Source organism: Oncorhynchus mykiss, chromosome 20, assembly GCF_013265735.2.
Source record: "Oncorhynchus mykiss isolate Arlee chromosome 20, USDA_OmykA_1.1, whole genome shotgun sequence".
In the NCBI taxonomy this organism is placed as follows: Eukaryota; Metazoa; Chordata; class Actinopteri; order Salmoniformes; family Salmonidae; genus Oncorhynchus; species Oncorhynchus mykiss.
This window is the reverse complement of record NC_048584.1, coordinates 46,522,531-46,535,937: the sequence shown is the minus strand read 5'-3', so window position 1 is coordinate 46,535,937 and position 13,407 is coordinate 46,522,531. Positions and strand designations below refer to the sequence as shown.

The 13,407-nt window shown below is 44.7% G+C and overlaps 1 protein-coding gene across 1 annotated transcript; it reads left to right on the top strand.

Annotated features, from left to right (window-relative positions):
• Positions 1 to 445: 445 nt before the first annotated feature.
• On the top strand, positions 446 to 11,112 carry LOC110499518 (transmembrane protein 121). Its single transcript, XM_036956454.1, has 4 exons — positions 446 to 822; positions 1,132 to 1,280; positions 3,211 to 3,386; positions 9,377 to 11,112. Exons 1-4 carry the CDS (start codon positions 699 to 701, stop codon positions 9,927 to 9,929), a joined length of 1,002 nt encoding a protein of 333 aa, XP_036812349.1. The 5' UTR covers positions 446 to 698; the 3' UTR covers positions 9,930 to 11,112.
• Positions 11,113 to 13,407: the final 2,295 nt, after the last annotated feature.

The following is a 13,407-nucleotide window of genomic DNA, read 5'->3' as shown; positions in this document are numbered from 1 at the left end:
AGATGTCTCTGCTTCAGCCTCTCGCCCAGGATTGATTGATCTGTGGAAATCCTATTAGTAACCTGGCTGTTGACCAAGAGAGGGGGAGCACCACACTCTAACAGTAACAGCCAACACAGGGGAGGGAGTAACACTCTCTAACAGTAACATCAATCACATGGGAGGGAGTAACACTCTCTAACAGTAACAGCTAAAACAGGGAAGGGAGTAACACTCTCTAACAGTAACAGCCACAAATCTCCTCCTACCCCCTCCTTCCACCTCCCTCCTCCTCCTCCACAAATCTCCTAATCCCTCCCTACTCCACAAATCTCCTCCTACCCCCTCCCTCCTCCTCCTCCACAAATCTCCTAATCCCTCCCTCCTCCCTACCTCCCTCCCTCCTCCACAAATCTCCTCCTACCCCCTCCTTCCACCTCCCTCCTCCTCCTCCACAAATCTCCTAATCCCTCCCTCCTCCACAAATCTCCTCCTACCCCCTCCCTCCTCCTCCTCCACAAATCTCCTAATCCCTCCCTCCTCCACAAATCTTCTCCTAACCCCTCCTCCCTCCCCCTGTGAAAACCCCAGCCATGGAGTGGAACATTTGTTTTATTTATTTAACTAGGCATTACCGTCTACTGTAACAGTCTAACCTGCCTTTATTTAGCAGAGGACCACCCTACACTCTCCCTAACAGACCTCCTCCTGCCCCAGTCATGATGGTGCCCCCTCCTCCCACCAACCAGCCCCATATCTGCCTGTCCACCCTGCTGATCATGAGCAGTATGGCCCTGATTGATGCCTATCTGGTGGAACAGAACCACGGGCCCAAGAAGATAGGTATTATTATTATTATTATGAAACCTATATTCAGTCAGGGAAGTTCCATTGAGTCCGATTTCTCTTTTACAAGGGTGCCGTGTTTACAAATGAAGCATAAAATTCATAGGACATAATAATGAATTATTAACACAATTCAGGAGCATGAGAATGACAAAAACACAATTCTAACAACCATAGTGCAGGAGAATGAGAATGAGACAAAAACACAATTCTAACAACCATAGTGCAGGAGAATGAGACAAAAACACAATTCTAAACCAACTTGTACTATTATTATTATTAACAATAGATTTTTCTGGGGAACAGGTATCTGTATCATGGTGATGGTAGGGGACCTCTGCTTCCTCATCGTGTTGCGGTACGTGGCGGTTTGGGTCGGGGCCGAGGTACGGACAGCCAAGCGAGGCTGTGCCATGATACTCTGGTTCCTCTATATCTTTGTCCTGGAGATCAAGGTATTTACAAGGCATTTTTTGTTTTGTTGTCATTTTGTTGTTTCCTTTTTTGTTTAATTGGGCTCCCGAGTGGTGCAGCATCTCAGTGCTAGAGGCGTCACTACAGACCCTGGTTCGATTGCAAGCTGTTTCACAACTGGCCGTGCTTGGGAGTCCCATAGGGCGGCGCACAATTGGCGCAGCATCGTCCGGGTTAGGGTTTGGTCGGGGTAGGCCGTCATTGTAAATAAGAATTTGTTCTTAACTGACTTGCCTACTTCAATAAAGGTTAAATAAATAAAACAATCCTTTCTTTAATGTTGTTCTATTATATTTAAAAAAATGAAGGTCGATGTCCGCGCTGCCGCATAAAACTAAATAGCATAATAGAAACATCCCCAATAAAATCTGTCAGTTTAAACTATATATACAGTGAGGCAAAAACGTATTTAGTCAGCCACCAATTGTGCAAGTTCTCCCACTTAAAACGATGAGAGAGGCCTGTAATTTTTATCATAGGTACACTTCAACTATGACAGACAAAATTATTTTAAAAAATCCAGAAAATCACATTGTAGGATTTTTAATGAATTTATTTGCAAATTATGGTGGAAAATAAGTATTAAGTATGGGGCCGTGACGTTGGAGCCACAGGAGGCAGAGGATGACTATGTACAGGTGCCTCAGTGATGAGGGAAGGCTTTCTTGGTGCAGGGGTCCCACGGTGATGTTGAATGGTGCTGCGATGTGATGAAATTACCTGTGGCACCAGAGTCCACTAGAGCTTTAGGGACAACACATGAGGGACAGCCAGCCAGTGAAATGGAAACCAGGAAGCGTTTTGCAGAAAGCAATAATGATGGAATACTCATGCCTACCCTGGGAGATGGATGATTGCGGGTCCCTTTGGACCCCGGGTTGGAACGAACCAGACACTGCTGAAGCTGGTGCCCCTCCTGACCACAATAGGAACCGTAGCCCACTCCAAAGCCCGTCTGGTCAGCAGGGAAATTACCATGGCAACCTTGGACATCTCGGTGGTGGGGGCTCCTGTCTGGTGGGTGAAATAAAGAGAGCACTGGAGTAGGAAGCCACGGCATTTCGATGGAGTCCCATCATATTTGTCCGGGAGGGACAACAGGGCATCGTTGACCTGGGCGGACCGCTGGATGGGCTGGTGGACTGGCTCTCTGGGACGAATCATGGTCCTCCACTAGTTGGAGATCAATCTTCTCAGGTGTTGTCGAGGTGGTGGAGAATGTGAAGGACCTCATCCATTACCCGAACCCAGCTGATCATAGTGTTGACGCAGTAGGTGTTCCTGTTCGTCGACTATATGGGAGATATCCTTAACTTCTGCTGCTTCTTTGTTTTTGAGAGGCAGTTTTCTGTAACGTATACACAGCGAATCAGGAAGCAGAAGTTGAGTTAAATAATAATAAACATGAAGAAACTACAAAAACAGAAGCAGCGTACTGAACGTAACCAAAACCAATATTGCGTGATGACAGAAGCTACTGAGGGCTATATGAAGGGAGAGTAGTCAGGGTGGTGATGGAGTCCAGGTGTGTGTAACGATGGGGAGCAAGTGTGCGCAATGATGGTTGCCAGGTGTGCACAATGTGGGTTGCCAGGACCGGTGGTTAGGAGACAGACCACATTGAGCGCAGGAGGGAGGGAGCAGAAGTAGGCGTGATACTATGTATCTGGGGTGGCAGGGTAGCCTAGTGGTTAGAGCATTGTACTAATAACCAAAAGGTTGCAAGTTCAAATCCCCGAGCTGACAAAGTACAACTCTGTTGTTCTGCCCCTGAACAGGCAGTTAACCCATTGTTCCTAGGCCCTCATTGAAAATAAGAATTTGTTTGTAAAGCACTTTGTGACAACTGCTGATATGAAAAGGGCTATATAAAATACATTTTATTGATTTACTTTTTGGCTATTTTTCCAGGTGTACTTTGTGTACCAGAACTATAAGGCTGACAGGAAGTCTCTGGATGCTCTGGCCCGTAAGGCCCTGACCCTACTCCTCTCAGTCTGTGTCCCGGTGCTGTTTGTTGGTCTCGTGGCAATAGACCATATGGAGTACGTACAGCCGTCCAAGAAGAAAGAGGAGCTGCGTAACAGGTAGAACTGCCCCTGGGCCATTCTAACAGGTAGTACTGTCCTGACCCATTCTAACAGGTAGTACTGACCTGACCCATTCTAACAGGTAGTACTGACCTGACCCATTCTAACAGGTAGAACTGACCTGACCCATTCTAACAGGTAGTACTGTCCTGACCCATTCTAACAGGTAGAACTGACCTGACCCATTCTAACAGGTAGTACTGACCTGACCCATTCTAACAGGTAGTACTGTCCTGACCCATTCTAACAGGTAGAACTGACCTGACCCATTCTAACAGGTAGTACTGACCTGACCCATTCTAACAGGTAGTACTGACCTGACCCATTCTAACAGGTAGTACTGACCTGACCCATTCTAACAGGTAGAACTGACCTGACCCATTCTAACAGGTAGTACTGACCTGACCCATTCTAACAGGTAGTACTGACCTGACCCATTCTAACAGGTAGTACTGACCTGACCCATTCTAACAGGTAGTACTGACCTGACCCATTCTAACAGGTAGTACTGACCTGACCCATTCTAACAGGTAGTACTGACCTGACCCATTCTAACAGGTAGAACTGACCTGACCCATTCTAACAGGTAGTACTGACCTGACCCATTCTAACAGGTAGTACTGACCTGACCCATTCTAACAGGTAGTACTGACCTGACCCATTCTAACAGGTAGAACTGCCCCTGGGCCATTCTAACAGGTAGTACTGACCTGACCGATTCTAACAGGTAGTACTGACCTGACCCATTCTAACAGGTAGTACTGACCTGACCCATTCTAACAGTTAGTACTGACCTGACCCATTCTAACAGGTAGAACTGACCTGACCCATTCTAACAGGTAGAACTGACCTGACCCATTCTAACAGGTAGAACTGCCCCTGTGCCATTCTAACAGGTAGTACTGACCTGACCCATTCTAACAGGTAGAACTGACCTTACCCATTCTAACAGGTAGTACTGACCTGACCCATTCTAACAGGTAGTACTGACCTGACCCATTCTAACAGGTAGTACTGACCTGACCCATTCTAACAAGTAGTACTGACCTGACCCATTCTAACAGGTAGAACTGACCTGACCCATTCTAACAGGTAGTACTGACCTGACCCATTCTAACAGGTAGTACTGATCTGACCCATTCTAACAGGTAGTACTGACCTGACCCATTCTAACAGGTAGTACTGACCTGACCCATTCTAATAGGTAGAACTGACCTGACCCATTCTAACAGGTAGTACTGACCTGACCCATTCTAACAGGTAGTACTGACCTGACCCATTCTAACAGGTAGTACTGTCCTGACCCATTCTAACAGGTAGTACTGTCCTGACCCATTCTAACAGGTAGTACTGACCTGACCCATTCTAACAGGTAGAACTGACCTGACCCATTCTAACAGGTAGTACTGACCTGACCCATTCTAACAGGTAGTGCTGACCTGACCCATTCTAACAGGTAGTACTGACCTGACCCATTCTAACAGGTAGAACTGCCCTGGGCCATTCTAACAGGTAGTACTGACCTGACCCATTTTAACAGGTAGTACTGACCTGACCAATTCTATCAGGTAGTACTGACCTGACCCATTCTAACAGGTAGAACTGCCCCTAGGCCATTCTAACAGGTAGTACTGACCTGACCGATTCTAACAGGTAGTACTGACCTGACCCATTCTAACAGGTAGTACTGACCTGACCCATTCTAACAGTTAGTACTGACCTGACCCATTCTAACAGGTAGAACTGACCTGACCCATTCTAACAGGTAGAACTGACCTGACCCATTCTAACAGGTAGTACTGACCTGACCCATTCTAACAGGTAGTACTGACCTGACCCATTCTAACAGGTAGAACTGACCTGACCCATTCTAACAGGTAGAACTGACCTGACCCATTCTAACAGGTAGTACTGTCCTGACCCATTCTAACAGGTAGTACTGACCTGACCCATTCTAACAGGTAGAACTGACCTGACCCATTCTAACAGGTAGTACTGACCTGACCCATTCTAACAGGTAGTGCTGACCTGACCCATTCTAACAGGTAGTACTGACCTGACCCATTCTAACAGGTAGAACTGACCTTACCCATTCTAACAGGTAGTACTGACATGACCCATTCTAACAGGTAGTACTGACCTGACCCATTCTAACAGGTAGTACTGACCTGACCCATTCTAACAAGTAGTACTGACCTGACCCATTCTAACAGGTAGAACTGACCTGACCCATTCTAACAGGTAGTACTGACCTGACCCATTCTAACAGGTAGTACTGATCTGACCCATTCTAACAGGTAGTACTGACCTGACCCATTCTAACAGGTAGTACTGACCTGACCCATTCTAATAGGTAGAACTGACCTGACCCATTCTAACAGGTAGTACTGACCTGACCCATTCTAACAGGTAGTACTGACCTGACCCATTCTAACAGGTAGTACTGTCCTGACCCATTCTAACAGGTAGTACTGTCCTGACCCATTCTAACAGGTAGTACTGACCTGACCCATTCTAACAGGTAGAACTGACCTGACCCATTCTAACAGGTAGTACTGACCTGACCCATTCTAACAGGTAGTGCTGACCTGACCCATTCTAACAGGTAGTACTGACCTGACCCATTCTAACAGGTAGAACTGCCCCTGGGCCATTCTAACAGGTAGTACTGACCTGACCCATTATAACAGGTAGTACTGACCTGACCAATTCTATCAGGTAGTACTGACCTGACCCATTCTAACAGGTAGAACTGCCCCTAGGCCATTCTAACAGGTAGTACTGACCTGACCGATTCTAACAGGTAGTACTGACCTGACCCATTCTAACAGGTAGTACTGACCTGACCCATTCTAACAGTTAGTACTGACCTGACCCATTCTAACAGGTAGAACTGACCTGACCCATTCTAACAGGTAGAACTGACCTGACCCATTCTAACAGGTAGTACTGACCTGACCCATTCTAACAGGTAGTACTGACCTGACCCATTCTAACAGGTAGAACTGACCTGACCCATTCTAACAGGTAGAACTGACCTGACCCATTCTAACAGGTAGTACTGTCCTGACCCATTCTAACAGGTAGTACTGTCCTGACCCATTCTAACAGGTAGTACTGACCTGACCCATTCTAACAGGTAGAACTGACCTGACCCATTCTAACAGGTAGTACTGACCTGACCCATTCTAACAGGTAGTGCTGACCTGACCCATTCTAACAGGTAGTACTGACCTGACCCATTCTAACAGGTAGAACTGCCCCTGGGCCATTCTAACAGGTAGTACTGACCTGACCCATTTTAACAGGTAGTACTGACCTGACCAATTCTATCAGGTAGTACTGACCTGACCCATTCTAACAGGTAGAACTGCCCCTAGGCCATTCTAACAGGTAGTACTGACCTGACCGATTCTAACAGGTAGTACTGACCTGACCCATTCTAACAGGTAGTACTGACCTGACCCATTCTAACAGTTAGTACTGACCTGACCCATTCTAACAGGTAGAACTGACCTGACCCATTCTAACAGGTAGAACTGACCTGACCCATTCTAACAGGTAGTACTGACCTGACCCATTCTAACAGGTAGTACTGACCTGACCCATTCTAACAGGTAGAACTGACCTGACCCATTCTAACAGGTAGAACTGACCTGACCCATTCTAACAGGTAGTACTGTCCTGACCCATTCTAACAGGTAGTACTGACCTGACCCATTCTAACAGGTAGTACTGACCTGACCCATTCTAACAGGTAGTACTGATCTGACCCATTCTAACAGGTAGTACTGACCTGACCCATTCTAATAGGTAGAACTGACCTGACCCATTCTAACAGGTAGTACTGACCTGACCCATTCTAACAGGTAGTACTGACCTGACCCATTCTAACAGGTAGTACTGTCCTGACCCATTCTAACAGGTAGTACTGTCCTGACCCATTCTAACAGGTAGTACTGACCTGACCCATTCTAACAGGTAGAACTGACCTGACCCATTCTAACAGGTAGTACTGACCTGACCCATTCTAACAGGTAGTGCTGACCTGACCCATTCTAACAGGTAGTACTGACCTGACCCATTCTAACAGGTAGAACTGCCCCTGGGCCATTCTAACAGGTAGAACTGACCTGACCCATTCTAACAGGTAGTACTGACCTGACCCATTCTAACAGGTAGTGCTGACCTGACCCATTCTAACAGGTAGTACTGACCTGACCCATTCTAACAGGTAGAACTGACCTTACCCATTCTAACAGGTAGTACTGACCTGACCCATTCTAACAGGTAGTACTGACCTGACCCATTCTAACAGGTAGTACTGACCTGACCCATTCTAACAAGTAGTACTGACCTGACCCATTCTAACAGGTAGAACTGACCTGACCCATTCTAACAGGTAGTACTGACCTGACCCATTCTAACAGGTAGTACTGATCTGACCCATTCTAACAGGTAGTACTGACCTGACCCATTCTAACAGGTAGTACTGACCTGACCCATTCTAATAGGTAGAACTGACCTGACCCATTCTAACAGGTAGTACTGACCTGACCCATTCTAACAGGTAGTACTGACCTGACCCATTCTAACAGGTAGTACTGTCCTGACCCATTCTAACAGGTAGTACTGTCCTGACCCATTCTAACAGGTAGTACTGACCTGACCCATTCTAACAGGTAGTACTGACCTGACCCATTCTAACAGGTAGAACTGCCCCTGGGCCATTCTAACAGGTAGTACTGACCTGACCCATTTTAACAGGTAGTACTGACCTGACCAATTCTATCAGGTAGTACTGACCTGACCCATTCTAACAGGTAGAACTGCCCCTAGGCCATTCTAACAGGTAGTACTGACCTGACCGATTCTAACAGGTAGTACTGACCTGACCCATTCTAACAGGTAGTACTGACCTGACCCATTCTAACAGTTAGTACTGACCTGACCCATTCTAACAGGTAGAACTGACCTGACCCATTCTAACAGGTAGAACTGACCTGACCCATTCTAACAGGTAGTACTGACCTGACCCATTCTAACAGGTAGTACTGACCTGACCCATTCTAACAGGTAGAACTGACCTGACCCATTCTAACAGGTAGAACTGACCTGACCCATTCTAACAGGTAGTACTGACCTGACCCATTCTAACAGGTAGAACTGACCTGACCCATTCTAACAGGTAGTACTGACCTGACCCATTCTAACAGGTAGTACTGCCCTGACCCATTCTAACAGGTAGTACTGCCCCTCGGCCATTCTAACAGGTAGTACTGACCTGACCCATTCCAACAGGTAGTACTGACCTGACCCATTCTAACAGGTAGAACTGCCCCTGGGCCATTCTAACAGGTAGTACTGACCTGACCCATTCTAACAGGTAGTACTGACCTGACCCATTCTAACAGGTAGTACTGACCTGACCCATTCTAACAGGTAGAACTGACCTGACCCATTCTAACAGGTAGAACTGCCCCTGACCCATTCTAACAGGTAGTACTGACCTGACCCATTCTAACAGGTAGTACTGAACTGACCCATTCTAACAGGTAGAACTGCCCTGACCCATTCTAACAGTTAGTACTGACCTGACCCATTCTAACAGGTAGAACTGACCTGACCCATTCTAACAGGTAGAACTGACCTGACCCATTCTAACAGGTAGAACTGCCCCTGGGCCATTCTAACAGGTAGAACTGACCTGACCCATTCTAACAGGTAGTACTGACCTGACCCATTCCAACAGGTAGTACTGACCTGACCCATTCTAACAGGTAGAACTGACCTGACCCATTCTAACAGGTAGTACTGACCTGACCCATTCTAACAGGTAGTACTGACCTGACCCATTCCATCTGGGTGTGTGTTTGTGTGTCCTGGGGGATGGGGGTTGTGAGCTTTAAGACTTGTTCATTTTTTGCAAGTTAATGGACAATAAAGACATCTTCTGTTTTATGATCTTGTTCCTCTCTGGTCTTCAGGTTGTTCTGGGTGGTGGTGGACCTGCTAGATATCCTGGATATTCAGGCTAATCTCTGGGAACCCCTGAAGAAAGGTCTCCCTCTGTGGGCTGAAGGACTGATGTTCTTCTATTGTTACATCCTGTTGCTAGTCCTTCCCTGTGTCTCTCTTAGTGAGATCTCCATGCAGGGCATCAATATAGTCCCACACAAGATGATGCTATATCCTATCCTCAGCCTGGTCACCATTAATATTTTAACCTTATTGATCAGAGGCTGTAACATGCTGCTGTATAGGGATGCCCGGGTCAGTGGGATCCTGATAGGGAAGAATGTGTTAGCTATCATACTAAAGACCTGTAGCTTCGTCCAGTACAGGAAGCAGATACCGAACACTCCTCCTGCTTTCGGGTTGGAACGACAGAGGAACTCTGTACCACATCACCATGGTAACCAGGGTCTTGGACGCCCTGTTTCTATAGTGATGACCGCTCACCCGCAGGTGGTCCTCCCGGACCAGACAGCCCTGCCCCTCCCTCTGCCAGAGGTCACAACTACATGTCAACATACATGACTGAGACCAGGATCATACCATGTATGTATGCCCCTCAGGATATTATACACGGGACACACAGGAACATCTGACTCTGACCAAAATCTACATGGATGTACCAATATCATGTATGACCATCAGGACTCTACAGGGCAATGGTCAAAATCATGTGAAAAACCTTGGATACCCTGGATATTATCACTGATCAGAAGGACACTTTACACTTCTAATAGAACATAAAGCAGTGTATGGATATTGTCACTGATCAAAGGGACGCAGGATCCTTATGGAGTATAGAGCAGAGACATGGAGAATGTTTATGAAGAACCTTGATACAAAGAAGATTATAATACCAATCTGAATGTATATTATCATTGGAACACAGTGGAAACTCTCCTTAAGGATAATATGGTGACATGGACAACACCTTCTAGTGTAAATAACAGTATCTCTAGACTCTTAATATTTGCCCTGTGGATTCAGAGAACAGTATCTCCAGACTCTGCAAATTAAAGACTTTCCTCTGTGGATTCAAATAACAGTATCTCTAGACTCTGTTAAAGACAACACATTCTGGTGTAAAGAACAGGATCTCTAGACTCTGTTAAAGACAACACATTCTGGTGTAAAGAACAGGATCTCTAGACTCTGTTAAAGACAACACATTCTGGTGTAAAGAACAGGATCTCTAGACTCTGTTAAAGACAACCTATTCTGGTGTAAAGAACAGGATCTCTAGACTCTGTTAAAGACAACACATTCTGGTGTAAAGAACAGGATCTCTGAACTCTGTTAAAGGCTTCATTTCCCTGCAGATTTAATGAATAATGAATGTTTTATAATTAAACAAAAAACAAGAAGTAAAATACAGGTTAAGATAAATACTTGCATTATTAGAATATAACAACAGATGGTTGTTCCTGTGCTGTAGTGGACAATTCAGTTTTAATCAGTTGAATATTGGAGTCATTGGCACTACAGAGTTGGGAGCTGATGGGCACGTTCCAAGCTGGCTGCATTGCAAACATTCCATTAACTAATGGCTGTGAGCATCAGCTTACTTTATCATACGATATGGAATGCTGATATGTTAAACCTATCCAGGCTTGTAAGATCTGGCATGGTCCGCAATGTAGTCATTCAGGAATACCACACAGAGAATTAAAATGATTTACATTTGAAACAAAATGCTTTGGCATTAAATTAAATTGGTTTTCTATGTCATTATTTGATCTAGTATTATGTATATACAAGACCCCTGATCTGCTGTGGTTTATTGCTCTCCTGTGGGTTTCAGTACAGGGGCCGTTCAATGCTTATGTAGTAATTTACCGGTTATTGAGTTGATTTAATTTTATAATTAGAATTCAGTGGAGTCTTTTTAATTAAGAAGAATTACAAAGGAAATAGCCTACGATTCTCCTATGTTGTAATCTGATATTAGGGGGGGGGGGGGGGGGGGGGGGGTATAATGGTAAGGATTCACATCCATAACACCATTCACCTACAACTGATAACCTTAACACTGTTGTAACAATCTCCTGCCTGGTTAGTACTGAGTATAATGAATGAGGGATGGAGAGGAAAAGGAAACAAGGAAATTAGAGGTAAAGAGAGATTACAGCTACTGCCATTACGAACAGTGATGTATTGGAGATTACAGCTACTGCCATTATGAACAGTGATGTATTGGAGATTACAGCTACTGCCATTACGAACAGTGATGTATTGGAGATTACAGCTACTGCCATTACGAACAGTGATGTATTGGAGATTACAGCTACTGCCATTATGAACAGTGATGTATTGGAGATTACAGCTACTGCCATTACGAACAGTGATGTATTGGAGATTACAGCTACTGCCATTAAGAACTGTAATGTATTGGAGATTACAGCTACTGCCATTATGAACAGTGATGTATTGGAGATTACAGCTACTGCCATTATGAACAGTGATGTATTGGAGATTACAGCTACTGCCATTATGAACAGTGATGTATTGGAGATTACAGCTACTGCCATTATGAACAGTGATGTATTGGAGATTACAGCTACTGCCATTACAAACAGTGATGTATTGGAGATTACAGCTACTGCCATTATGAACAGTGATTTGTATTTGTTATGGATCCCAGCAGCTACTCTTCCTGGGGTCCGGCAAAATTAAGGCAGTTATACAATTTTAAAAACATTACAACACATTTACCAAAGAATTCACAACACACTAATTGTGTGCCCTCAGGCCCACACTCCACTTCCACATATCTACAACGCAAAATCCATGTGTACGTGTGTATGTTATCATGTGTTTGTATGCATGTGTCTGTGCCAATGTTTGTGTTGCTTCACAGTTCCCAATGTTCCATAAGGTGTGTTTTAACATGCTTTTTAAATCTGATTCTAATGCCTGCATCAGTTGCCTGATGTGGAATAGAGGTCCATGTAGTCACTATTCTATGTAGTACTGTGCACCTCCCATAGTCTGTTCTGGACTTGGGGACTGTGAAGAGATCTCTGGTGGCACGTCTTGTGGGTGGGGTATGCATGGGTGTCTGAGCTGTGTGCTAGTATTTTAAACAGACAGCTCGGTACCTTCAGCTTGTCAATACCTCTCATAAATACAAGTAGTTATGAAGTCAATCTCTCTTCCTCTTTGAGCCAGGAGAGACTGACATGCATGTCATTAATGTTAGCTCTCCATGTACATTTAAGGGCCAGACGTGCTGCCCTGATCTGAGCCAACTGTAATTTTCCCAAGTCCTTCTTTGTGTTACCAAAAAAAAACAGGGCCTGTAGGACCTGCCGTGTTGATAGTGTTGTTAAGAAGGCAGAGCAGCGCTTTATTATGGACAGACTTCTCCCAATCTTAGCTACAGTTGTGTCAATATGTTTTGACCATGACAGTTTACAATCCAGGGTTACTCCAAGCAGTTTAGTCACCTCATCTAGCCTAATTTCCACATTATTCATTACGAGACGTAGTTGAGGTTTAGGGTTTAGTGAATGATTTGTCACAAATACAATGCTTTTAGTTTTGAAAAAATGTAGGACCTACTTATTCCTCGCTACCCATTCCAAAACTAACTGCAGCTCTTTGTTAACTTGTTGATGCTACCCATCCCGGTAGCGGGATAATTGTCATCAGCAACCGCTGAATAGCATAGCGCCACAGTCAAATAATATTACTAAAAATATTAATATTCATGAAATCACAAGTGCAATATAGGAAAACACAGTTTAGCCTTTTGTTAATCCGCCTGTGGTCTCAGCGAAAGCAATCCAAGCGTTTGTGTAAGTTTATCGATAATGCAACATAACATCATGTACACTAAGCATTAAGTAGCTAGGTCATGAAAATCAGAAAAGCAATCAAAACAATTGTTTACCTTTGATGATCTTTGGATGTTTTCACTCACGAGACTCCTAGTTACACAACAAATGTTTCTTTTGTTCCATAAAGATAATTTTTATTCCCAAAATACCGACGTTTGTTTGTT